The 27,713-nt window shown below is 34.9% G+C and overlaps 2 protein-coding genes across 2 annotated transcripts; one reads left to right on the top strand and one right to left on the bottom strand.

Annotated features, from left to right (window-relative positions):
- Positions 1-234: 234 nt before the first annotated feature.
- Positions 235-10,937, bottom strand: LOC131610791 (endoribonuclease Dicer homolog 1-like). The gene is made up of 20 exons (XM_058882840.1): positions 9,814-10,937; positions 9,598-9,711; positions 8,978-9,188; positions 8,426-8,820; positions 8,117-8,351; positions 7,057-7,229; positions 6,843-6,965; positions 6,585-6,745; positions 5,511-5,744; positions 5,265-5,415; positions 5,000-5,182; positions 4,123-4,284; positions 3,937-4,032; positions 3,203-3,834; positions 2,741-2,841; positions 2,452-2,651; positions 1,466-2,377; positions 1,155-1,319; positions 686-1,053; positions 235-601 (listed from the first exon to the last, which is right to left on the bottom strand). Exons 1-20 carry the CDS (start codon positions 10,675-10,677, stop codon positions 424-426), a joined length of 5,658 nt encoding a protein of 1,885 aa, XP_058738823.1. The 5' UTR covers positions 10,678-10,937; the 3' UTR covers positions 235-423.
- Positions 10,938-11,991: 1,054 nt separating this feature from the next.
- LOC131615125 (uncharacterized) lies at positions 11,992-12,603 on the top strand. Its single transcript, XM_058886622.1, has one exon. The coding sequence runs from the start codon at positions 11,992-11,994 to the stop codon at positions 12,601-12,603; it is 612 nt and encodes a 203-aa protein (XP_058742605.1).
- The last annotated feature ends 15,110 nt before the right edge of the window (positions 12,604-27,713 follow it).

Raw genomic sequence — 27,713 nt, 5'->3', positions numbered from 1 at the left:
TCGCATTTTCTATTTTTATTTCTTAGAATGTAGTATTAGTTTTTAGTTGTTAACAAGAGAAAATAATCTTGAGGTGAACACTAAAAAAGATGAAATAAAAAAAAAATGTTTTCACAATATTAAACAGAATTTTGAAACTACTTGTTTTAAGCACCTATACAATCCTCTCTTCAGTTACAAGATACTGGCTGTGGTGAGTGTTCATTAACATAAAAGTATGGGGGCTCAGGTTCATACTAGTACCAAAAGTGCAATGTAGATTATAACTTGTATATTTTTATCATTGATACAACTTTCATATATGGTGGTTTATAATTTATTTACCCACTCCATTTGACTGGAATATGGTAGTTTGAACAAGTTGATTAATATTACTACAAGATAGAATGTGAATAATAAACACTACATCTATCTATCTATCTATCACGAGTATAATTTGTTTATTAGTTCTAAGAGAAGAACAGCAGCTGAGTCTTTGGCCTTCTTGACACTTGGCATTGGCTCTCCAACACACTCACCTGTCCAACCTTTATCAGTAGTATTCACGCGCACTGCAAATGTAAACCTCTTGGCATGTGCAGGACCACCCTCGCTCACACACCTACAAATCAAGTCGGGCCATTTTAGCTCCATTAAAGCAAAGCCATTCAAAGTGATATTCAAGTTATACAGTATAATTTCATACCGGTAGAATGGCATAGGCCAGTTTCTTCGCAAACAGATGTCATTTAATGTTTGTCTAGTAAATGTCTGGTTCCCATTCTTTGTCCCGTTTTCATCATTTTTCTCCTGAATTTTGTCCACTTCCTTCTCTTTCAAAGAAGCAAGGGCATTTCTAGCAGCTAATTTCTGTGCCATTTTTTTCTGTGGATTTTGAGCAGTCCCTACTTGCACTCCATCAATGAATACTTCAACAGTGGCCAAATTCCCAGCGCGACTAGCTCTATACTCCAAACCTTCGGCCTGCTGCTGGCATCGCTCTTGCAGCTCACGCACAGGATGCATTGGCAAAGTCTCTGGTGTGACCATAGGATGCAAAAGAGGCTGAAAAACCTGGGGAAATTAAAAAAACCAATAATATTATCCGTCAAACATTTTGACAGAAAAGAAATATATATAGGAAGGGTCTATATGCTTAAAAGCTAGGTGCTAACCTTCCAAACGACAGCAGTATTCCTCCCACTGTCAAGAAAAATTGCCCCTGCAATAGATTCAAGAATGTCACCAAGGACCTTGGGAGCTTTGCAGTCTCCAAGACCAAACGAGTTAAACCCTGGTTTTAATAATTCTTCTTGAACTTCCTTCACAAATTCTTTAATCTGTAGACAATCAAAAGTGCAATGTCAGGTAGACCATAGACCCCAACGGATCAGCAACAACTTGCTCAAGATACTAAGAAATGTAGGGTACATGATCCATCTCCAAGTACTAACTAATAAACGAAATCACTGGTGAGAAATAAAACCTGTTTTTCTAAGGCACTGGACCCATGTCGCAAATGCAGGTGAAGATTGTGCTTAACTGTAACACGTGCAAAATTTTCATTGTTTACAGCAGCAGCTCGAAGGTCAGTCAGACGTCCTGGAGGCAGGTCTGTGTATGAGAAAAATAAATGCCTAGTTATAAGATGGTCCAACACAGCATCACCAACAAACTCCAACCGCTGATAACAGGATACTCCTGAGGATGGTCTTGAGGCATGAGTTATGGCTTCTATCAGCAGACCCTTGTCTTTAAACTTAAGATTTAGAGCCCCTTCTAAAGCATCGAAATCAACACTCCTGAGTATGCTGTCTGGAACACAGGATGGCTTTGTTGTACATTCCATCTCATCGGGATCGATCTCTATGTGAATACCAATCCATTTCATAAGGTGGTTAGCAGCATTCTTACCACCTTCGACATAATACACTCCAATCAGTGCTTCCACAACATCTGCAAGTGTCTTGCTGGACAGAACTCGGTAAGAACTTGAATCACTCTCAAGCTCACCATCTTCCATTTCATCCTCAACCCCATCAGTGATATCCATCATCTCAATCTTACAAATGGACTTCTCTTGGTCAAATAAAGATGACTCATCATCCTTTGTATCTTCATCAAATACAGGCAGCACCCCAGGAGCTGCCCATCTGGATGGGGCAAAGCGATCTGCTAGGATATATGATTGAAGACCTTTACTTAATGCATACTGATATAATACCATGTTACTGACCATTTGTTGTCTCATCCTAGTAAGCTGGCCTTCATGTTTCTGTGGATATTTTAGGAAAAGAAAGCGACTAACAACCCATTTCAGATAAGCATCTCCCAGAAGCTCAGCCCTTTCATAGCAAAATGTCTCCTGGCAAGAGGCAGCGGTCAAGGCCTCCAAGATCTGTTAATGTAGAATGCATGGGTTAACTGCAGAAACTAGAATTAAAAGCTAACTAGCTTGAGCTGGGAAGATACCTTTGAAGCCTGAACAGGATAATTTATCATATTCTTAAGCTGAACTGCAAGCAGCATGCTTTCAACCCTCCTCATTATTGAAGGCAGTCTCTGAGCACCACGAACGAGTGATCCAGGCAGTGGATGTACCAAGCATAGCTCGGGAGGAAGGAAAACATAGTAAGTTTTGTCATGAGTCTCTTCGGATTCACCTTCGTGTGCTACAATAGTGCAACATTCCCCGTTAAATAAGATCTACAAATTTGTGGAAAAACTTAATAGTTGTAGAATAGGAATTATGAGAGAGCACCTTCACTGTGTTCAAATCGAGGGGACAAAAGATTCTTGCAGTATGATACACCACGCCCTCTTATAAGAGGTTGCTGCTTGTAAACCAAATCAACACCGTATCTAACAGAAAACCAGCAGCCATATGCACCCTGAGTTATGCAGGAAGAGACAAAAAGCTTCTGTAATCTGGAAGGATCAACATGCTATTGTCACTCTCCATGGAACATTCTTGATAAATCCATTCCGATTGGAGGTGACAACAGATGCCTCCTTTACAGATTAAGATTAGCTTCCTGGTCTTCCTGCACAACATTATAGGTGCAATGTGGCTAACATATTATCAGTAACATATTTCAAGACACAAACAAAAGAGTAAGAAAAAATGGAGTAGGGAGGCTTGCTGGATGATAAAGAGAAAATTTAAACAAAAGAGAAAATACTAGAAGACTAATATAATGTATAAGCGAATTCTACATCATACTTTTGCTTGTAGTAATCAGCATATGAACTGTATTCCAGAGGACCAAGATAACCTTCTTTCCTAGGGAAAGAATTCTCTGCTGACATTTCATAGCGTATTGAATCAACATAAAACCTCTTCCCTGAATGAGCAGCAGTTACAATTCTCCCTACCAGATCATCTGCACTGGTACAGGTATCTGCCATCATCAATTTTCCTTTGCTAGTCATGTTGATATGCTTTTGTGTTTGCACGGAATCTCTGTTAGGAACCAATCCCGAAGCTTTCACTACATCAAACTGGGCCACAGCTCCTCTGATTCCATAGGTTGGATGTGACTTCTGCCCAAAAGCCAAGCCATGACGCAACTTCCCGAATCCGTATTCCCTTCTATCGCCACCTAAAGTTCTCTCATTAGTGCCAAGGTAAACATCTGGTCGAGCCTTCTGTAGGGGATTTTTCCATGCATCAGCTCCAATTATTGTCTCAACCAGATGCCAGTCAATTTGGTTCATAGGATCTAAAGACTTATTGCCGACCATTGGGACAAACAAATATGCTTTTGCAGGATCCCAAGGAGTGGTAGATGGTTCAACATCCACATCCAAGACAATGCTCATTAATCTTACATGAAAGCTTTTCAGGGATGCCAACTGCATTCCATAAAAAATAGTTTTCTTCCAGTTTTCAGAAATTAAAATATTTAAAACTTATGAACATTTGAAAAAAGTATAAACAACTGTTAATCTATCAACCTGATTCTCAGTGATATCTATTGACTCTCTAAAGACAAGAGATGCCTTGGTAGTCACGGTTCGAGCAATAAATAGATCCATGGACATCGATAACACCTACACAAATAAATGCGGTCAGAGAGGGAGAAAATGAGTTACAATACCCACAAATGATCTAAAAGTAGTAGCACAGATAGAAACTACTACCTCTGCATCCAGCTCAGTGCCAAAAAGTACTGCAAAATCTGAAACCTGAGTCAAGAACGGATCCTTTGACTGGCCTACATTCTCGCACTTTATGGTATACAAATAAAGATGAAGCAATTTGGAGTCCTTGCAAGCATCTTTTCCGGATAAGATCCATTCTCCCTGAAAATCCAGATAGCATTGAGCAACAGTGGATATTTTTGGGCAAGGCAATAAACTCAAGATAAGAGCTGTATTGGCAAAAACATGAAGCTAGGAACAAAACCCCTCTTGTAACTGAAGTCCAATAAAAGCACACTTTTTATGGCACAGATACATAGTAGATGCATTCTCATTTGTAGAAGCATCCTTGTTCTTTTCATTTCCTGTATGGGGGAAATATCTAGAATTCTAGAATCAAGATCGCAATTATTCACTATTTATCTTCTTTATTCCTAAGAGTTCCACATTGGATATTAATATGGGCTGAATAATGGTTATCAGTGGTGGGCATCCCTCACCTTATAAGTTGGTTTTGTAGAGTTAAGTTATGCCAAACCCCAAATACTAGGAGTTCTGTTGATGATTCTTCTCCAAGGCCTTCTTCAAGCTCACAGCATTTGATTGCAGATATTATAACACAAGCTTTACATACAAGTAATAATCGACAATGCGTTCTGGTCATTAAAAGGAATTGGATTTAACTGATCTGACATTAGATATAATTTTCTAAGTACACAGTAGATATCATTATATTGTCATTTGAATCATCTAGCCAAACCCATCTAGTAGTAAGAAAAGGCATTGGTTGTTCTTGTCTGTTCGGTCAACAATATACCAAAAATCTCACATCACAAAAATAAAAATTTAGAACATATAATTTGCAGAATGAACCAACCTTCAGTATATTGGCCACACCTTCAGGATAGAACTCCCTATGTCTAGCAGTCCCTGGAAGTGCATCCCCTTCATCATTTTGCTCAGCCTTTTCTTTTTCTCCCCCACTTCCTTTATCAGGCAATAACATGTCAGTAAATGCTCCCATCTCATGCAATTTTTTGCAAGCAGCTAGACAAACAGCCTGCAAAACACCAAATCAATAACCAGCGCTTGTTTATAAAGATGAGCAAAATCTAGGCAGTTCATAATAAATGATGACATGCCTGTTGTGCCAAGCGCATTGAACTGCAGATAGGACCCTCCAGATTTTCAAATGGTGCATTACATGGCAGTTGAAGCCTGCAAGAATATTCAGTGGGGCCTCCGGAGTTTTCATGCTTCTCCATAATAAATTCGGGACGAAGAATTGAATATCTGGATAATGAATAGATGACATCCAAATCATAATTTGAAGCTCAAAATACAAAAGGTAGTGAAGCAAATCAACAATCTCAAACAGAAAGTAGCACCTGTCACTAGGTAGCTGAGAGCAGTAGAAGTGGACAAGTCCTACAGCAGAATTTAAACTAACTACTGCACCAGTGGATTTCACCTGGTAAATTGTTTCTGGATGGGTATCTACAGAAATCAACCTTGAAGTGTCTTTCAGATGACTAAGGTCTGTTCTCTCTATTGCTTCTCTCCGCAAAGTCTCCTCACTGTTCCTGGCATTCCTTAGGAATGCTTCATGTGACAAATTTCCCCTATTTACAATACAAATCAATCCAGGGGGTGGAAATAGTTTTCAGTTATTCAGCCCCTACTGTCATATAAAACACCAGGTATAAAATATAAAAGATGAAAACCTTTGACAGCATAACTAATCATTGATTGAAAACTCAAAACATATTTTGCAAATAAATCATTCTGACAAATCAAATGTGATTTTTGCCTAAAGTGGCCATATCCATAAAAAATTCTCAGCCTCAGTTATTGCATGACTGCTGGAAAAGGAAAAGCAGTAACCTTTGACAGCATAACTAATTATTGATTGAAAACTCAACATATTTTGCAAATAAATCATTCTGACACAATCAAATGTGATTCTTGCCTAAAGTGGCCCATAGTTTAGACTACGTGATCCCATGTCCACATCCTAAGGGACGACTAGGCTACAGTTTCAGTTTACCTTCCAAGTTCCAACCCACACTAATTATTGGACCTCACTTGCAACAAATATATAAGAAATCCCCTTGCCAAAGAACCTCAACCAAAAAGAAAATCTGAACAGAAAATCAATGATTGGAGGGAAGTCATAATGATAATAATAGTTTAAAAGCACCCAAAAAATAATAAAGCCATTTCTAGTTACACTGGTGAAGTATATTTCACCATGACAGAACCAATGGTATGATAGCAGATCATTGACTTAATCTTATACAAAACCATAAGTACCAAAACAGGCCATCCAAGGAAGGATAAAACCCAGCGGCCAAACATAATCAATTCTATCGCAGAGAGGTTTTAATTTTGTTGGCTTAGCAAAGCTCTAGAAAACAATACTTGAACAACACGCCAACAGATGATACAGCCATAGCAATTACCTCTCAACCATTAGGATGTAATCAGACCCAGGCTTTCTAGCACGCCCCCTAGACTGAATGTATGCCAGAACAGTCTTTGCAAGATCAAAGCGAATAACAACATTACATTGTCGGATATCAAGTCCTTCTTCAGCAACACTAGTGGCAACTAACAATGTGACCTACATGTGAGTAAAATGAGATCGGGAAAATACAAGGGATTATTTCTCCCCATGTGAATCTGATTGTGCAGTCAAGTTAGCAAGATATAAATCTTACCCGCCCATCACGGAACTTGGCAATCGTATCATGCATTTGGTGGGTCCGCATTTCCTGACTATTGTTGTGACCAATCATGCTTGCACACTTCACAAAACTAAGAGATGGAAGCTCGGCAAAAACCTGCAAAATTAATAAACAGTGGGCCAATAGGATCTTGGTTATGCAATTGAGGCAACCAAAACAAACTATGCATGTAATTTACATATATAACCTTTGGTAGAACTAACGCAGACACAACACGCTCAACAAAGATGATTGCACGAAAGTCGTCTGTGTTCTGATACTTGAGGAGTATTTTGATTAAAGCCTGCACCTTAGGGGTCACCTTGCCATCGGCCACGGCAGCACCTATTATGACATCCACATGCTCCCCACCAGAGACAACTATACAAAAGTGCACCAGCTTAATTAGAAAACCAAACTACATTCCATCTCAACCATAGGTGTATTTAAATTTAAATAGCTTTATATATCAAAGTGTAAAATAGAGACATCAAGGATAAAAACATGGTGAGTGACAACAAGCAGAATGTCACTAAACATGTGACGTAATTCAGAGATTGGTACCGCCAAGTGTCCAACTTTTTAATGTTCATGCACAAATGCACACAAAATATGAATGCTTTGACACATTGTGTAGAGTCTCACATTGGATGAGATATAGCAAATGCCAGTGTGTTTATTAATTGGGGACAGCTTTTACCTTAAAAGCTGATTTTGTAAGGATGAGTTTGGACCAACCTAAATATTTAGTATCAGAGTCTATCAATCTAGGACACCCACCATTTATATCTGTGCCTCAAGTCCAATAGTATTGGGGAAAAAACCCAAGTCCCATATATAAAAGAGTGAAGACCTGAAAAGAGTTTATAACGAGAGGCCCCCAATAACCTTACAAAACGGTATTGTAAGGGCTGAATTAAGCTCAAACTGGGCCATATTCTATCATGTTTCCATTGTAGGGCCCCACTCGAGTCATGCTCTAGATGTCCAGTTTTGGGCGTGAAGGGAGTGGGCGGTGTTAAAAGTTCCACATTGGATAAAATATAGCCCAACAAAATTTTTATAATGGGGAAAGCCCCCACCTTGGATGAGTTAGGCATAACCCAAATTCTAAGACACATGTAAAATATTGTCAAATATTGTCTAATTTTCTGAAGAGTCCTATTTTTCATGCATACTAGTAACTTATCAGGATAAACTACAACAAACTATGAACCATTCAACACGTGTAATTTTAGCCATTATAACATTTGAAGAACCAGGCTCACCGTGACTGTCCGGAAGCTCTCCTTCTTCAATCTCTTCGGGTTCATCAGACCCATTGTGAGCTGCACTATTACCTGAGTCATCTACTCCATCGTTTTTGTCAGAAACGGCACCCTCTGACAGTTGACATTTCAGAAGAGACACAACTTTACTCAGATAAGATTCCTGAAACTTGACATCAAGTTGGTAGTTTGCCCTTTCATCATTTTGCAGAGCTGCAAGAAAAGATTGTGCAACCTGAAAACAAAAGAGAAATTATATATATAGCTATAAAATTCATGATTCCTCACTCTCCATGAAATAGTATGTACCTTATATGAACACCACTGTCCCAGTTCACCAAGTGCATAATTAATAGCTCTCAACTTCTGAATTAGGTTTGCAGCTCCATCACTTTCTGTTCTTTCAGAAACACCATATACTTGGCGCAGCTCTTCCTTAGCTCCAGCATCTCTAGCTCCCATAAACTGCCATTTGCTTCTTCTTGAACTAGATTTTGCAGCTTCCTCAACTTCAGCCTCCATCTGCTTTATTTGCTCATGTAAATAACACAAACTGGCCGCTTTATCATACTCCACCACAATTTCAGAGGGCATAGGCACATGTTTCTCCAGTTCTTTGCGATCTTTAATGGTACAAACTGTTGAATCTAGCTTACTTTCAAGATTACGAATCTTTATTGCACAGTCTACTTGGCTGGAGACACCTGAATATACCATAAACACAAAATGTTGATCACATATACTTAAAAGAGTAGAAAGTTGTTGAACTTGGGGTTCAATCTGCAAGAAAATTGTGGCATGAAGACAAAAAAAATAGTAAAAGTGAAGGGCCCTAGTTCAATTGAGTGCCTTAATAATTACCCTTAAGGTTAACAGGAGAAGCAGTCATTCCGAATACAGATGGCCTCTTTTCTTTGGATGTTGTATGGTAGAACTCGGACATCACCAGGGAATATGGGTGTTTCTTTACAGCATGATGGCATTCATCGAGAATCAGGAGATCGATTCCTTCCATTTTTATAATGCTATGTCTCAAAATGTTCAAAAGTATTTGAGCAGTCATAACCAAAACCTACAGCACAAATAACCAATTGAGTAATTGCAGTACAAGAAGTCAAAAACACAGCTGGATAGAAGTCAAGAACCTACAGCACAAATAACCAATTGAGTAATTGCAGTACAAGAAGTTAAAGAAATCTTCACACTCATACAGAGTCGTGTCTTTTTCGTATGAATGTGTTTAACTAGCATCTTCACAGCTATAAGAGGGTTACAAAGAAGCCAATAAGTACACATTTCTAGTTTTTAGGATAAATTATAACTCGGAGACACCCAAGGTTCTAACCCCAAGAAGTGGATAGGAGTATATACAAAGCACATATGCAACCTGAGAAAAACTATACAAAAGGCCACGCCAAATCAAAGAAGTTAATGAAAGAGAGAAAACAGAATGATCTTAAATAGAAAGTTGAAAAACGCACATGCTTAGTGTCAAATTCCCGCTGCCACCTTCGAGCATCCCAGAAATCCTGCCCCATTTCTCCACAATAGTGGCCCACTTGATATCCTGTGCGCTCACGGATTACCTCTGCTTGCTGACAAAGAGCCAAGAACAATTTCAGCTAGTTGTAATTAGACAGAGAACTAGAACAGCAAGAATAGACACACACTAAATAGGTTGTGAGAATGTACATTACCTGGTAAACAAGTGGAACTTTAGGAACCAAAAAGACTGCAAGCATTTTCTTATTCTGCTGATTTAAAGTCTCGTGTATAGATTTAATAAGAAGAACAGCAATGAGGGTTTTCCCAGCTCCAGTTTCAAGAAAAGCTATAGTATTTCTACTCTTTGCCTGCTCAAGAACATCCAATTGATACTGTCTAGCTTTTTCCTCAGGAACAACCTTCTCCTTACTAACCTGCTCGATATTCTTATCATCACTAGTTTCCTGTTTGATATCAACAATCATTTTATCTTGGCGAACCCGATCAGGCTCCCAAGTTCCCGACCGAAACACCAAATCATTTGAACCAGAAGACTTATCCCTCTCCCAATAACCCCTAACATCTCTCCTGACACTAGAAGAATTATCCCTTTTCTTGAAATCTTGAGCCCTCGGCCTCTTCCTACCATTGAAACACCTCTCAAACCTCTCCTTGCTACCATTACTGTTGTTTTGATGATTGATTCTTCTCTCATTGTCGTATACATTAACACGAGCTCGTTTGCTGAACCGTTCTTCATCTTGATCAACAAGAGCACCACCATCAGTGTTGTTACCTTGATTCTTCGCATTAGAGAGGTTAGCATCGTCATCACTGAGAGGTGGTGGCGGAGTGACGGTAAGAGGGAGGCCAGCACCGTTCTTGATACTGTCCAAGATTCGATCAATACCGCCAAAAAAATCTTGATTATTATTGTTAATGGATTGTTGTTGGTGTTGTTGGTTGGGGTCAGAGACGACGGAAGAAACATGGTAATCAATGAAATCGTCACAAGGGATATCTTCGCAAGCATCCAACCAGTAAGAAGGGGATGAAACCCTAATTGCATCCTCCATAGTATATGATAATCAAAAGAAGAGGGTTTTGAAAGAATGAAATACAGAAAAAAGTTAGTAGAAGAGTTGAGTTGAGTTGAGAGAGGAGAATATTCGGGTCCGCGGTGAATCAACGCCGATTCTTCGAATCACCTACGCGTGCGTGTGTGCACCCCCCTCAACACACTTCTTCTTCTACTTCTTACTAGATTTTGGAGTGAGTAATAGTAACAAGGACTTACAGCGCAAACCTGAGACAAATAATCAAGATCACACCTTCGTTTTTTTATCGACTAAATTTCTAGTAATTGATTTTACTAAATTAGCACACATAACATTAATATATAATTTTACTGCAATTTAATAACTCTATATTTATTATATGATGTAAATTTCTAGTTGGATTATTACTTTTATAAATATGTATGAAAAAATTATAAAATTAATTTATATCACGTAAATTTTCAATTCAACTATCATCCATAAAATATCTCTTCAATAATGAACAGATAAAATATTAATTAATAACTATAAAACATTAATGGTGTCTTGGAATATATTGGTTGTTCACGAACACTTGATGTCTTTTTAATATTTACTATAAATATCAATTAAAGATGATATTAAGTGTAGTTTTTCTTTTCTTTTTTATAATTATTTTTTTATTTTCTCAATGCGAAAACATTTATACGAGTGTAGTGAAAATTTGATATTAAAAAAGTGTATATTGTGTTTCACATGAGGTGACTTTTATACGTTGGGTCATGTGGAGTTGATTGACATAAAACAGACCAAATGTGGTCTAGACCCTCAAATTGTAAAAAATTATGCCGGAGATATATCTCTGGTTTAGAACTGATAATATAACCTCAGTTAGTAGAGCAGAAAGAGACATTTTTTGCCACCTCGTCATTTCATATATAACCGGAAATATATTTTCAGTATTATGGCAACTACATGAAGCTTAAAAGAGTAACTAGCATGGTCACCTTTTGATCACACCATTTATTCTTCTTTCCATTAAACCTCTCAAAGATCATTCCATTCTCAATCCATTTACTACTTGAAATATTCATTTTTGTGATTCATCATATCAAAAGGAGCTCAAGGAAGTGGAATTTAAGGTAAAGTTTATTCTTTTCAATCCCCACTCCTTACATTATGCTGTTTTTGAATTTGGAAATAGGTCACGCGAAAACCGAATGGATGTATACTTTCGATTTGTAGTTGAACAAAACCGGAGTTACATTTTTGGTTTTTGTCTATGTTTATTTTCACAATAGAACTGTTAATAACTTAGTGTTAATAAGCTTTATGTTTTCTATTACATTAGGTATGGTGCATCCCGATAACATTCTCAAACCTAATGAATCTCAAGTTGTTTCACCACTCGTATCTCCTATTGTAACAAAGGTGGTAGATATTTGCGAGCATTTTGAAAATGGAGAAGAGTTTGAATTACGTGAAGACATGTTGCATTGGATTCGTACGGAAGCTACGAAACTAGGATTCAATGTTGTGATTGGAAGGTCCGATAATGGTACGGATAAAAGAAATGCATTTGTGACATTGACATGCGAAAGAAGTGGGAAATATATGTGTCGTATCCAAAAATTGAAACGCGACGATACCGATTCAAGAAAATGTGAATGCCCATTTAGGTTGCATGGTTACCTTTTGGCAAATAACAAATGGAGATTTAATGTGATATGTGGTTTACACAACCATGATTTAAGTCAAAAGTTGGTTGATCATCCAATTGCATGTCGGCTCCTTTCGGATGAGAAGACATGTGTTTCTGACATGACTTTGAGCTTGGTACCACCCAAAAACATACTTGCAACCTTGAAGCGCAAAAGACCCGAGAATACATCAAATATCAAGCAAGTTTACAATAGGCGCTATCAATCCAAATTAGCGATTAAGGGCGATCGAACCAAGATGTGACACTTCTTGAAACTTCTAGATGAAAACAATTATGTTTGTAGGCACCAACGAGGTGATGATAGGGTTACAGTAAGAGATATTTATTGAACTCATCCTGACTCCATTAAATTGTTCAATACATTTCCCACCGTGCTCATAATTGATTCAACGTATAAGACCAACAAGTACATGCTTTAATTGTTGGAAATTATTGGTGTTACATCGACTGAGAAGACATATTTTGTTGGTTTTACATTTCTAGAGTGCAAAAAGAAGACAAATTTGCATGGGCTTTGCAGGTTTGTAGATCAATGTTAAAGGATCAAGAAGATATTTCGAAAGTCATTATTACCGACCGAGATACAACATTAACGAATTTGGTTGCAACTGTATTTCCTACTTCTTATGTCTTACTTTGAAGGTGCCATATTACAAAAAATGTGAGAAGTCAGGTTAAATTTTCCGCGGTGGGGACAAAATAGATTGCAGGTGAAGATGGAAAATTGGTCAAGTCGGGCATCATTGTGGAGAAAATTATGGATGCATGGAATGTTTTAGTAAATGCATCTACAAAAGAGCTATACGCTGATGTTGCTTTATAATTCAGGAATGTTTGCGTGAAATGTCCCGATCTATTGAAATATGTCGAAAGCACAATACTTGATCAGGTTAAGGAAAAGTTTGTTTGTGCTTGGACGGATGAGGTTATGCATCTCGAAAATACAACAACGAACCGAGTTGAGTTTGCTCATGCTTGTCTGAAGAATTGGCTGGGAAATAGCAAGGGTGATTTGATTACGGGTTGGGATTCTGTGAACCAGATTATACTAAACTAGCATAGTGAGATACATACAATATTTGGTCGTAGTATCACGGTGTTGGAACACAGGTTGAAAGACATTACCTTATATTCTCAGTTGGTCGGTAATATATCTCAAGCAGCTCTAAATTATATTTTTCACGAAGCCAAATGAGCTTCTAATGTCGGTTCCGACAGCTCAAAGTGTGGTTGTTCTATTGTGAAAACATATGGTCTCCCTTGTGCTTGTGTCTTATCTAAGAAGATGGAATTTGATTGCCCGATATGTATGGACGAGGTCTCTAGTCATTGGAAGAGACTCGGTTTTGAAGATGACGGTAAAACGAAATATGATGAATCAAGTATTTACATCTTGATTGAATGGGAAGCAATTCAAGAAAGATTTTTGAAAGCCGATGACGCCACCAAACTCCACATCAAAGAGCGGTTGAGAAAGAATGTATTTCCAGAGACCACAGACCTAAAATCACCATCTCAACCATAAAAATTAAAGGGGCGTCTAAGAATGTGAAACCGACACCGAGCGACAGTTCAATTACGAGGAGTCCATCATATTTTAAACACGTGGACAAATTTTTTCCCGATTCACCTACTTTGAAATCTCATAAAAGTGCTTTCAAAGGTGCCCGTATTAGATAACCACCTACTACACCGACTCCATCAAAAATATCATTTATCGATCACATGGCGGTTTTTATGCATAAGTACATTGAACAGATCGTCAATGTCGGGGGTGACGGTAGCTATGGTTTTTGAGCTATTTTCAATTTGCTCGGTAAAGGGGAGGATGATTACATTATTGTTCGACATACCCGGACAATACAGATTTATACACACGTGTGTTCGGGAGTAAAGAAAAAGTTGAAGAAATATATAACACTCTTGTATCAAGCGTGAGTGGATTCGCACCGGAGGATAAGTGGACGCGCTTCCCTGATATGGGTCATCTAATAGCCAGTACATATGAGAGGGTGTGTATTAATCTTACAAGATACAAATTCTCAAAGACTTTTTTTCCCTCTACGCACTACTCCAACGTCAAATCCCAATGATCGTATCATATGTGTTAGGTGGATTTCAAATCAGCGGTATTTTGTTCAAGTGTATTTGAAACCTGGATGCCATATACCACCTAAATCACCGGAGTGGGCGATTCATTTCACAATCTCGTCCGAGACTTATCCAGACCAATTGATTGAAAGGATGCAAGACTACAACAAGTTGAACAAAATTGAAATAGAAAAAAAATAGAGAAAAGTCAAAAGGGGTGCCACTGGTGGATTTGACCGATGTTAAATTTTTCATCTCTTTTACGTAGTTAGGTATCATTTTATTGTAAATGTCATTTTGTTCATGTATTATGTTGTGGAAATATAGCCTTTTTTGTACTTTGGCCAAAATACAATATTTTAATACATGAGGTTTATTTTTTGTGTTGATGTTTCTGTTCTATTTTTGGTTTTTCACTTTCAAGGATCGAAGAAATATATTTTCGGTTTTCATTTTTTTAAAACCGGAGTTTCACTTTCGGTTTTCACTCTGATAGAAGGATGGGATTTGTTGGTTCATCTTTGCATTCTACTACTATATATAACCTCATTTGTCATATTATCTTTTACCACAACACCAAAAACCAGAAATGAACATGAAAATGTGTTGCACCCTGATTTTTACCCTATGATTCCTGTTCATTTGCATCATTGTGTTTTTCTTTATGTTTACTAACCGATAACCAAAATCACAAAAAATATATATCTTTTTCTTTTGTTTGTGTAAGACAGGGACTAAATCGAAGAAAGCGAGATGATTCAAAGAAGATCGACCCAAAAGTCAAATGTTTCGAGACAATCCCGATTTGAGATTTAAAGTCCATTATCTCTATTTTAGTCCTTATTCAAAAATATAAAAAAAATATAATTCTTTTTTATTATTAGTGGTTTTTTTTTTCTTAATATTGATTTTGATTCTTAGAATTTAATTCTTAATTCAATTTGAATTCTATTTGAGTTGAATTTCTAATTAAAGTTTAAGGTCATTTTTATTCTTATCTTTCAAGTTCTAGTTTACTTTCTTTTTCTACTAACCATTTTATTTTGTTATTATTAGTATTGGTATTTCTCTTGTATGTCAAATAAATAGGTGGAATAAAAGAAGTGCAAGTGGGGCCACACCAAAGCTATTCACGATTCCAATCTCTCAGCAAAGAGGAAAGTCACGTTTTCTGCCAATTCACTCCAAGTTTTCTTCATGTGCATTTCAAATAAACACAACTTGCAATCTCCACCATCCATTCAAATGAATTCAAATTGATCAAGGGCTCACAATGCACTAGAGCAAATCACACGGTTTGCCTTCAATTTTCATCCAAAACTCAGAACTCGTGACTCCAAAATTCCCTCTGAATTCGAGCAAACTTCTTCAGATTTCCCTCCCAATTTGTCACACTTTTCTCACCTTCCTTGCCTATAAATAAACACATGATTACACCAGAAAAGGGGAGGAGAAAAAAAAGTATTGTTATGCTGCTGAAATTCTCCCAGAAAATTCTCCTCCAAACATTAGTTCAATTAACTTGCAAATCCTTCATACTTCCTTTAACCGAATCTGCAGAATCTTCACAGCAGACCTTCATCAAACCTTCAATCCTTCAATCCATTCATACTTTGATTCAACTCATAGCTTCAATAATCTTTCAATCACTGATCGACAGCAACATTATCATCGTGATTTCATAGGCAATTGAACCTGCAAAATAAATCGTCTCATTGCACTTAACAAGTTATCGCTAATTCTTGCATCAAAGGAAATTCACCATATCACAACAACATCTCAGCATATCACCAACAACAAACCAGTAGCAGAGCAGAGGATTGAAGCGGAGCAAAAGGAAATCAAGCTCACCGTGGATTCGTCCCTCCGATAATATTCGGAGTCGGTTAGTTTTCTGATTCTATATGCTTCTTATGACTTTCATCTTTGACTGATCACCATGTATGTTGTGTTGCCATGCTTGAACTGTGTTAGTTTGTAATGCTTGAATCTTATCTCTGTTTAGTTTATATGCCGTGATTTTGGTGTTGAGTTGTGTTTGTGTATTCTGTCGTCGGAATCGATGAAGATTAGCAGAGAGATGAGAGGTTATTTTTGTTGGTTGTTTACAATATTTGAACCGTATGAACCGTAAGAGATGAGTGGTGTTGTTATTTTCTTTTCAGTTCGCACCGATAACAGAGGAAGCCGAGAGATTAGGAGAAGAGAGATGAGCTTGTTGTTGATATTTTGTTCTTGTTTTGTCTCGGTAGAAATTAGAAAACAGAGTGAAGAGGAGATGTTGTTATTGTTGTTGATCCGAATGAGGGAGCCGAGAGTGAGGCCGTGAGAATTGTTGTTATCGAAACAGAGCATCGTGAGGCTGAGGGAGAGAGGAGCAGAAACCGTGAGAAGCTTAGAGGGACCGAATTTGAGAAGAAAGAGATATGAGGCGGACTAGCTTACTTTCTTTTAGGGTTTGTAGTTCATTTAGCAAACTTGGGCTCTTTTGTTACTGTTCCTTAAGCCCAATTCTGATTTCCTCTTGTCTTCAGCACCTTTAGCTTCTGCGCACCCCCTTGGTTTTGTCTTCATATTTTCTTTGGGCCTCTTGTGTTTGGGCCCATCGCCGCAGTATTATGCACACCTCCTGTTTTGCTTATTTGCCCATGTTATTCATTTGTTTTTATTTTATTTTTAATATTGCTTTGATTTTCCAATATACAAAAATACAAAAACATGTTTCATTTTAAATTTACTCTTTATTTTCATTTTCATATTAAAAACCACAAAAATATTTTAATTTGTTTATTTTCCTTTTTAACTACTCTTTTTTGTATATATTCATCTTTTATATTTTCTTTTAAATTGCTTTGTTCGATTTTCTTTTATTTTCTTTTTATGCACATGTTAACTCCGTTCCACGACAATTGTGTAAGTCTCCAAAGGTCGAGCAGCAGTGGAATGCGACGTTTAACATCACACACACACAAAATGTTTTGAAGCCGAACTACGGCTGCTCTGATTCCTTAATCGGATACGTAGGCATTAGGTCGCGGGGCCTGAACGAGCAGAATTTTGTAAATATTTTTTTTCTTTTCCCCGTTATTCTTTTCTCTTCTTCCTTCGAGCGTTTCCCTTTAGTTTTAGCTTTATATTTCTAGATAACACCCTTAGATTTAGACTAACAAGAGCGGATCCCGTCGAGTACGACGGACGTGAGGAGTGCTAACCCCTTCTCCTTGCGTAACCGACACCCTTACCTAGTTCTCTGGGTCGTAAGACCGTTGTTTGTTTTCTTTATAGGTTTTAGTCGATGTTTTCCTTTCCCATTTTTGGGATAAATAAACAATCGATGGCGACTTCATTGATTTCATTTTGATGATTTCTAACCAGTTGTTTCAAAATGAATATCAAATGGCATGTTGGAGTTGTCCACTTTACCAGCGTCACCACCATCGCGCAAATTTAAGTTCACCACATGCACCCTAATTGAAGAAATGCGTGTAATATTACAAGAACTTATACCTTATGGAGACAATTAGAAAGTTGTGAAGATTAAGTACCGCTCGCCATCTGTTAACAAAGATGGGAAGCTTGTGTTCATCAACCGTGAGCTGAAGAACGACGCTGATATGTGGGCTATGTGGAATACTTATACCAGTTTTGAGGAGAAAGTTTCGATCGAGTTAGATGTGACTATTTTAAGATCGGTCGATAATATTATCATGATGTTGCAACGTCCACATGGACACTGATTTGTAATGTTTGATTTGTGTTAAAATCCTTAATGTATTTCCTATGTTTATGTTATGATTTGTATTTTGAGTTTGTGATATTGGTGTTATTTAATGATATTTTTTTGGTTTTTGTATAGCCACAAAACCGAAGGTATATTTCCGGGTCAAAACCAGAAATACATTTGCGGTTCCATTGTACAGTTTATCAAATTTTGATGCCCATCAGAAATATATTTTCAGTTCTTAGGGGCATTTTTGGAATTTTACGTGGTGCGTTAGAAAAGCATGGGGTGGAATAAGAAATCCCTTAAATTTGAGCCTTAGAAATATTGGGTCTTTGGCTGATCCAAAATAGTTTCCCCCAAGGTTTGTCGAACACTTAAGATTTCAGGAAAGTCTTCAGTCGTGGTCGAACTCCCGAGATAATATCCCAAAATTATTCGAATTTTTATTCTTTTAATAATTTAATTTTCTGTGTATTGATATTTCTTTTTCTTAATTTTAGTATTATTATTTTGTGATTATTATTTGAAAAATATTGAAATTAAGTGGGATTTTAGAAAATTTAAGAAAGAAAGAAATAATAAGTGGGAGAAATGAAATTTGAAAGGAGGGTTTAATAATAATAATAAAAATAAAATCTGAATTTTTATTTGAGAAAAATAGTTAAATAAAGGCAAAATACCCTTTTTGGTCCCTTAACTATACCCCAAGGCACATTCTGGTCATACGTGGCACTTGGTCATACGTGTGGCAGATGACTTGACACATATTAATCTTCAAGGTCTTTAAAATTCTGAAAAAACATTACAAAATTTTTTGTTTAAGTCTGGAATCAAACCCAGGCCACCTTACTTGCAAGTTATCTCAACTTTCCACCACACCACTTTACAATTGATGTTAACTATTTCATTCACATTTATTATCAAGTTTATTATTTCTGAAAAACATTCAAAAAAAACATGCATCTTCATTAGAACAACATCCGGTCTGCAACCATCTTTCAACATCATCTATAACAGAACGAAATTGTTATATTACATAACCATCTTTCAGCATCAATTAATTACTTTACATAATTACATTACATAATTACATTACATAACCAAAAATCATTGAATATGTCAAATTTCAATGGCTAAAAATCATTCCAACTAACAGTGCTAGCTTTATATTCAACATCAAGAATTGTTATGATCACAATATGATTTTCCTATAAAAAGAACAAAATTCTACAGTGACACTTCAAGTAAATCTACGTTGATCCTTCCAACTTGTTGTTTGTGCATAAAGTGTTTAAATTCTTCCATTCTACAAAAATGAAAAATAATGGTTCAATTAATTAAAAATATTCGATGCATTCTAAATCTTAAAATTCTCTGCTTAAGCATTTATTTTTCAGAAACCCATGAAACATAATGCAGAAAACCTAAGTTCTTTTTCAAAAAAAAAAAAATGGCAGCATTATCCACCTAAACACACCAGATTTATTTTTCTCTTTTGATAAATAAACCTTAGAATATTTAATTTGAAACCCAGAAGAAGCCATGGTGAATGACGGCGATGCAGTGGTGACAGAAAAAGGGCGGAGCCGGCGGATTCATGGTGACTTACAAGGTTGATTTTGGCTCGACAATAGAATTAAAAGGTTGATTTTGGTAAAATAATTTTTTAATCTGAAATCGTTAGGGGCATTAAGATAAACTCTAATCCCAATTCGCAGAGATGGAAGCAGAAATCGTTAGGGGAATAAGCGTTGTTAATGATGAAATTGAAAAGGGTTTTAGTGTCTTGGAGGCTTGGGGATTTGAATGGGGATAAGGGTTTATGAGGTTGAGATTGTTGTTGTTGTTGTTGTTGTTAGGGTTTTTGGGGTTTGGAAGAAGATGGAAGCGATGAAGATGGAAATGTTTTTGGGTTTAGTATTAGTTGGGTTGAATATCTTTTTTTTTTTACTAATAATCAATATTTCAATATATATTTATTTTATAAATTAAATTCAAAAAAGTAAAGTGATCTAGTGGTTAAATATCTAGCTTAGCAAACAAAATGGACCCAGTTCGAATCCTACTTGAAACACCCAAGTAAAAGTTGACGTCGTTACAAAAAATTGGACGGAAAGGACTAACGTGGACTTTTTTGAACAATTAAAGGACCACTTTGACAAGAATATGTTTTTGGAAAAAACACGTTTTTTTTAAATAAGAAAGGAGACCGAAAACCTTAGCAAACAAGTTATGCAAGGAAGAGATTCCTTAACTGTTGAGAATTCAAAAGGAAATTTGTTGCATCATTGAGGTAAAGGGAAAGATTATTCGGTAATTGGTATGTTAGTATTAGGATAGTGGGGTTTCTCTTAAACCCAATTAGGATGATGTTGTATGATGAAAACATCTATGAATTTTTGGTAATGAATGTGATTGATATGCAATTCCATAAATTTTTTGATGCTATATGATAGATGATTGAATATAAACTATGAATTATGATGTTAATTGATGATGATTGTGGGTTCTTAGTTAGTGGTTTCCAAACTAATTCTTTTGAGATTTTCATGTTTGGGGAAAATTGAGGTTTTTCACGTGTGATCTTTGAATTGCATGTTTGATTGTTATGTGATTGCATGTGTTAATTGTTGACATGAACATGCTAGAATAAAGAAATGTCCCAAGATATTTTATTACTATGAATTCTCATCTTACATGATAATGAATGCTTGATGTGTGAAAAGGATTGCATGTAGTTATGTTATGATGTGAATTATCTATGAATCTCATTGCAAATTGCTAGCATAAACATGTCTAGAAGATATACATTAAGTGGCTTATGTTAAAAGTTGGATATTATGCAGAAAAATTGATAAAAATGGGTTCTTAATGTTATAGTTTAAATCATATCATTTCTTGGTTGAATCATGTGAGTTTTGAGAGTTTTTGGGCAATTCTTATTGTTGCAATTCAAATCATGATATATGTAATTCGAATCACACACAAATTTTTCATGTGGATATCAGTCTGGTTGGTTTGATTTGAGTCACATGCAAATTGAGGCACGGTTTGAAACGTAGAAAAACTAATGTATTGAACTATCTTATGGTAATGTCTCATGATGTTTAAATGTGTACATGATGTTGTGAATATGATAATGTCTCGTGATGTTTAAAGGGGTGAATGATGTTATGAATAAGATAATGGTTCTTATGATGTTTTTATGCATGAATGATGTGGAAAAAGATTAACCGTATTACTCTTGTTCTTATAATTGTTCTTATGGATGTCGTATTTCGTATCAACACTTGATGCATTTTAAAAAATCTTAACCGTATTACTCTTGCACCTTTATAAACCATAATTGTACAACACATTAAAACACAAATATTGCACTATCATAAACCCTAATTAAACATGGTCATACCATCAAAAACATAATAATCAATTATTCAACATGATTGATCGAAATGTTGGTGCTTCACTATATAAATGTTGGTCACGAAGTAGAATCAACTTTAGTCATTCAAATGTATTACAATCATTATACTAATTTAATGGATGAAATGAAAATAGTATATGAAATGCATTTATATCTCACCAAACTTATTTATATCATTTATAAATCAGTAACATATTTGTATTATTATGGATGATTGAAGTATCGTTGCTTCACCATACAAATGTTGGTCACAAAGCATAGTAATATTGAACATCCAAATTTTACAAATTATAATACCAATATTTTATTTATTTATTATAATTCATTTTACTTTATATGTTTAATCAAATTAAAACATAAGGTACATACAATAAAATGACTTAAATACACTTTTGGTCCTCGTGTTTTAATCAACTCATAAAAATGGTCTTGCCTTTTTCAAATCCACGAAAATGATCCTTACCTCCACTTCCTCCTTCAGAAATGCTGATGTGTCAAAAAAAGGCTTACTTGACCTGACTTACATGGAATATCACAATTTAAATCCATTTTGATTATTTGCAAAAAGTGTAAAAAAATTTAAAATCATAAATAACCTAATCCCTAATTCATTTCATCAAAACCATTTCACAATACCCATAACACCTTATAAATCGTTGTTTGGAGCATTTTAGAACTATACAAATAATAAGTTAAACTTTATTTGTATAGATGTTACAGAGTTCTTCACCACTGATGTTGTATGTTTTCTATGTAACAAGTTAAACTTTTAAAGATTTTCCCGTCTCTATGATATTGATAATTTACTCTTTATGTTGTAATTGACATATATTTAAGTCTCGATCTGAAGTTTTAACTTGGGCACAGACTACTGCTAAACGGCATGGTATTACTGTTGTCATTGTTCATTCTGATCTTGCTAATGGAAAGCCAAAGAGAAAAGATAAATTAATTATGGATTGTGAGAAAAGAGAAAATTACAAAAGAAAGAATGCATTTGAAAGTAATAATTCTTATAAGGCATTTATTGTATGAAAGTTAAATGTCCTTTTAAGATGAGATCTGTATCAAGTGGTATCGGTTGGAAGGTATTGTTAGATGCAGGATGTTCAATCATAAACTATCTAAGAATTTGGAAGGCCATGACATATTGGACCGTCTAAAAGATCATGAAAGACAGTTTGTGAATGACATGACGAAGATAATATGGTTTCAAGGTACATAGTTGTTGCCTTAAAAGATAAAGATCCAGAAAACCTCACGAGTGTTATCCAGATGTATAAAGCTAGAGCTATATATAAAACGAGCAAGAGAGATTCATTGACATATATGCAGATGTTGTTAACTCTTATTCATAGAGAGAAATACATGTGTTGGACTAGAAATATGGATGACTCAAATGTTATTGTTGATATCTTTTGGACACATCCTGATTCAGTGAAGTAGTTGAATATGTTTTATTTGGAATTGATTTTTTACTGCACATACAAGACAAAATAGGTAATGACCAACACTGCTTATTAAAAAATACAGATCTTAATTTATCAGTTTTTGATTATGTGCATTGTGATTATATAGGTACCGGATATCACTGCTTGAGATTGTTGGTGTTACGTCAATGAAGTTGATGTTTTCGGTTAGATTTGCCTATTTGGAACGTGAAAGGGAGGAGAATTTCAAATGGGAGCTGGATAAGCTCAAAGAGTTATCCTCTTCCGATAAATTGTTACCGAAGGTTGTAGTGACAGACTGAGAGCTTGCGTTGATAAATGTCATGGAATCCGTGTTCCCAAATTTAACTCATCTGTTATGTTCATTCCATATCTCAAAAAATATTAGTATTAAATGTAAAGCGTATGTTTAATCAAAACGACAAGAATATGTCATGGATCTATGGAACAACATCATGTATTCAAATAGAGAAACTGAATTTGGCGAACATTCCAAGCACTTTGAGAGTGTTTGTGCTGATATTTTTTTATTTGTTAATTATGTGAATGAAACATGGTTGACACCTTATAAAGAAAGGTTTGTTGCTGCTTTGACTAACACTAGGGGTGTGCATTTTAACCGGTTTATCAAAACTGCTCCATAAATTCCAGTGCACCACTTAAAAAAATCCAAACCACTTATATTATAAACTGACTCAGTCCATATTTTAAAATTAAAAATTAACCGGTTGTTTGTTTTTTAAAACCGATTAAAACCAATAACATATTAGTTAATTTTTTACCCATCTGTTATGTTCATTCCATATCTCAAAAAATATTAGTATTAAATGTAAAGTGTATGTTTAATCAAAACGATAATAATATGTCATGGATCTATGGAACAACATCATGTATTCAAATAGAGAAACTGAATTTGGCGGACATTCCAAGCACTTTGAGAGTGTTTGTGCTGATATTTCTTTATTTGTTAATTATGTGAATGAAACATGGTTGACACCTTATAAAGAAAGGTTTGTTGCTGCTTTGACTAACACTAGGGGTGTGCATTTTAACCGGTTTATCAAAACCGCTCCAGAAATTCCAGTGCACCACTTAAAAAAATCCAAACCACTTATATTATAAACCGACCCAATCCATATTTTAAAATTAAAAATAAGCCGGTTGTTTGTTTGTTAAAACCGATTAAAACCAATAACATATTAGTTAATTTTTTTACTCTTCTGACTATGACTACAGTGATCTCGTCTTCTGGCAAATACAATTTTTGTTATTTGATTGAAGTGCCATGATGAATAGATAAAATGCATTCTACTTTTTCATTATATTATCAATAAAATTATATCTCAGTATATTATTTTCTAATAAAATATGTTTTTTTAGACATTCTCAATTTTATTAATTTATTTTTAATAAATATTATATAAATTCCTTCTTTCAATTATTTAGTTAATAAATATTACTTTTCATCTCATAATATTAACATTGTATTTGATTATTTTATACATAGTAATAAAAAATGAAAAATAAAAAAGAAATACTAAATTTTATTTAATTATTTGTTAATTATAACAATTTTAAATAATTGTTATGATCACAATTGTTTTAAAGATTTTCCAATTTCATCGGTGGCCGATGTTGAGTTTTTGCAGTGTAAATTAATTACATTATTTAGTAGGAGCTCGTTTATCACTCGAACTCAATTGATTGTTTAACAACACAAAAAATTGTTACAGATCCGATGAAACTTTATTACAAGACAGGTCATGTCATTTAGTATATATTTGAACATAAATTTATATTATTTTAGCTTTTTTTCATTATTTAAAATTTAAATTTGTTTCGTGCCCTGTAATAAAGTTTTGCTTGCATGTGTAAATTTTGTTTGATGTTATTATGTTTGTTAATTTTATGTTATTGTGTTTTCAATGTTGTAATAGAGAAAAAACAATTAAATTGCAGCCTAAATTACAATAAATATGTTTTATTTAAAATTCTCTGTGTTTTTTTTATAATGTGAAATAGAAGATAATAATTTAAAAAGTAATAAATGTAACATTTTTTAAATAGTACAACTGAAAATTAATAATTCTAAGATAAAATTAATGTAAGATATGTTTTAAAATGCTATAAATATTGAAGAAAAATAATTTTAAAATGATAGAGTTAGGAAGTTATTAATTTTATTATGAAGAATATTAAACTTCTTTTAAGAAGAAAAAGAAAATATTAAATTATTTAAATAACACGCATATTTTTGTTTTTTTTACTGAGTACCACTTCTATACTTTTTATTGGATTTGAGCTATATATATTAAATGTGAACAGCCAATTTTATATTTTGATTATCGAACTCTTGTGAAGTGTGTGAGAGCTATATATACAATACTAAGTGCTTTCAATATATTATAATGTGAATAGTAGGTGTTAAGGGTTGGAATTTAAAATACAATTTTAACTAAAGATCAGTTTAGAATCATATAAAATTGTTTTGAAATTATTTATCTTTTAAAATTGGATTTTGCGACAAAATGTCTGATTTATCAAACGTGAACCATGTAGTAGTTTAATTAATAAAATTTGGATAACACTACACGTTTATTGAGAAAAAAACAATTCAATTGTAATCCAATTTTGAAACAAGGAACCGGTTTTATTGAAATGGTTCTAAAAACCGCACCAAACCATATATATGGACCAATTTGGGTTGATTTAAGATCCATGCACACCCTTAACTAACATAGCCACTCATTTAGGAAACACAACAACAAACAAGTACACAAAACATGACAGTTTGATGTTATTACATTACTAATCATAATTTTACATATATTTCTATTTCTGATTTTTAGGGTGGAGTATGCTCATTAGAGACTAAAAAACATGTTGACTACAAGCCGGGGAAATTTATGCCAAAGTTGAGATGTTATGAACACCATGTTGAAGTTGCAGCTAGGTTCAATCAAAGTGTCATTTCGAAAAAGTATTGTCAACATTGAGCATTGGTATAACACTTCATTCTATACCAACTTGCACTTTTTTATTTCAAGACAGTGTATACAACTCATTGGAAAGGAACTATAAAGGATACAATTTGTTGGAGTAAGCCAAGAAAGATTTGGTTGCTTCATTAGAACAACACATGGGTTACCATGTGTGTGTTAGCTTGTCAGTTTTCAAATACAAGGCAATCATGTTCCTTTGGACTCAATTCATGTATTTTGGAAGAAATTATACATTGAAGAGCACGAGGTCAGTCATGAAGAAAGTAGCATACAGTAGAAGCAGAGTGTGAAGAGTCGAAAACATGTTTCCGTACTTTAAATATTGTAGGCCAAAGGATGTTGAAGAAAAAAGTTTGGGAACTAACGCACCCATCCACAACTTCTGTGTCCACCGCCGGTGAAGTACAAGTCAAAGAGGGGAGTTAAGAATAGTAGAAAGAGTCAAGAGAGTGATGTGTATCATGATCCTAGCCAGTGGAAGTGTGGTGAGGGCTCGCAGGGGAGTCAGACTACGAAGAGTTCATGCACAAAACTAATTAGAAGTTAGCCGTCAAGTATAACGATTGGTAGTCAATTGTCCACTGAATCTTCAAGACATGTTTACTTGTCCCAGTTTCCCGAATTCTTACATCCATACATTGATGACATTATTGATTTTGGTGACGATGTAAATTGTGGTTTCCGTGCTATTGTTAGTCTACTTGGATGGGGCGAAGAGTTGTGGCATTTGATTCGTATGCAATTATATACTCAAATTCATCAACACACTCAAATGTTTTTCAAATTATTCTATGACACGGTTTCTATAGTTAGGAATGTGTTACGAATAGACCACTTGGGTGTGTAGGGAATCGAAAAATAGATGAAGATTCTTAATATGGCTACTTTATTACTTCTAGATACAACGTCGTATTTGCCTCCCTTTCCAAAAGACTTAACATCACATTTTTTCCTCTTGCCTTACCTCCACCTATGTATACGAGCAGACATAAAATCATTGTTGTTGGTTTTGTCAACAACAATCATTGGATTTAGGTAAAGTTAAAACCTGATTACCCATTGCCTCCTGTCATTGACCGTTGGAGACAAAATTGTACTGGAGATGGAAAAGCATGAGAATCAGCATGTGAGTCGTTTTAGGAAGTCATCCTAATTTGTTTTGTGTCCTTATATGTAACATAGTTATTATATGTATATATTTAGTCGGATAGTTTTTTTATCGATTTAGTTATTCGGAAAAAAATAATGGAAAAAAATGGAAAAGACAATCTGACGTTATACCGAAATTCTATATTTCTGATTTTTTTTTTAAATACCCGAAATTTCAAAATTTTCAATAAGATTGTTCTTCTTGCTGGAAATTTCAAATTTCCAGTGCTATTACATTTGTTCCTGTATTGTTTCAAAATTTCTTATACGTGACGATATTTTTTTTTTTGAAAATCCTATATTTACATGAGGATATACCAAGAAAAACACGATAAATAAATAGGTGATGTCAGGTACAACTTAGACATGGCAAGTTTTTTTTTTTTTTTGACAGTGACATGGCAAGTTAAATGCTCTTAATTTTGTGAATTTTATTCCTTTTTCTTCTAATGAAGGTTTGAGTATTGAAATGAAAGGTGTTTTTGTCTCAACTTTGACAAATTGACTTTTG

The sequence above is a fragment of the Vicia villosa genome, linkage group LG6, assembly GCF_029867415.1.
Source record: "Vicia villosa cultivar HV-30 ecotype Madison, WI linkage group LG6, Vvil1.0, whole genome shotgun sequence".
NCBI lineage: Eukaryota > Viridiplantae > Streptophyta > Magnoliopsida > Fabales > Fabaceae > Vicia > Vicia villosa.
This window is presented reverse-complemented; position numbering and strand designations above follow the sequence as displayed.

Excerpts from the sequence above, each read along its gene's own strand:
- LOC131610791 (XM_058882840.1), bottom strand. The coding sequence starts at position 10,677 with ATGGAGGATGCAATTAGGGTTTCATCCCCTTCTTACTGGTTGGATGCT. Across the intron at positions 5,745-6,584 it reads TACATCCTAATGGTTGAGAG|GGGAAATTTGTCACATGAAG; the intron begins GTAATTGCTATG and ends TATTGTAAATAG. Across the intron at positions 4,033-4,122 it reads GCACTGAGCTGGATGCAGAG|GTGTTATCGATGTCCATGGA; the intron begins GTAGTAGTTTCT and ends TTATTTGTGTAG.
- LOC131615125 (XM_058886622.1), top strand. The coding sequence starts at position 11,992 with ATGGTGCATCCCGATAACATTCTCAAACCTAATGAATCTCAAGTTGTT.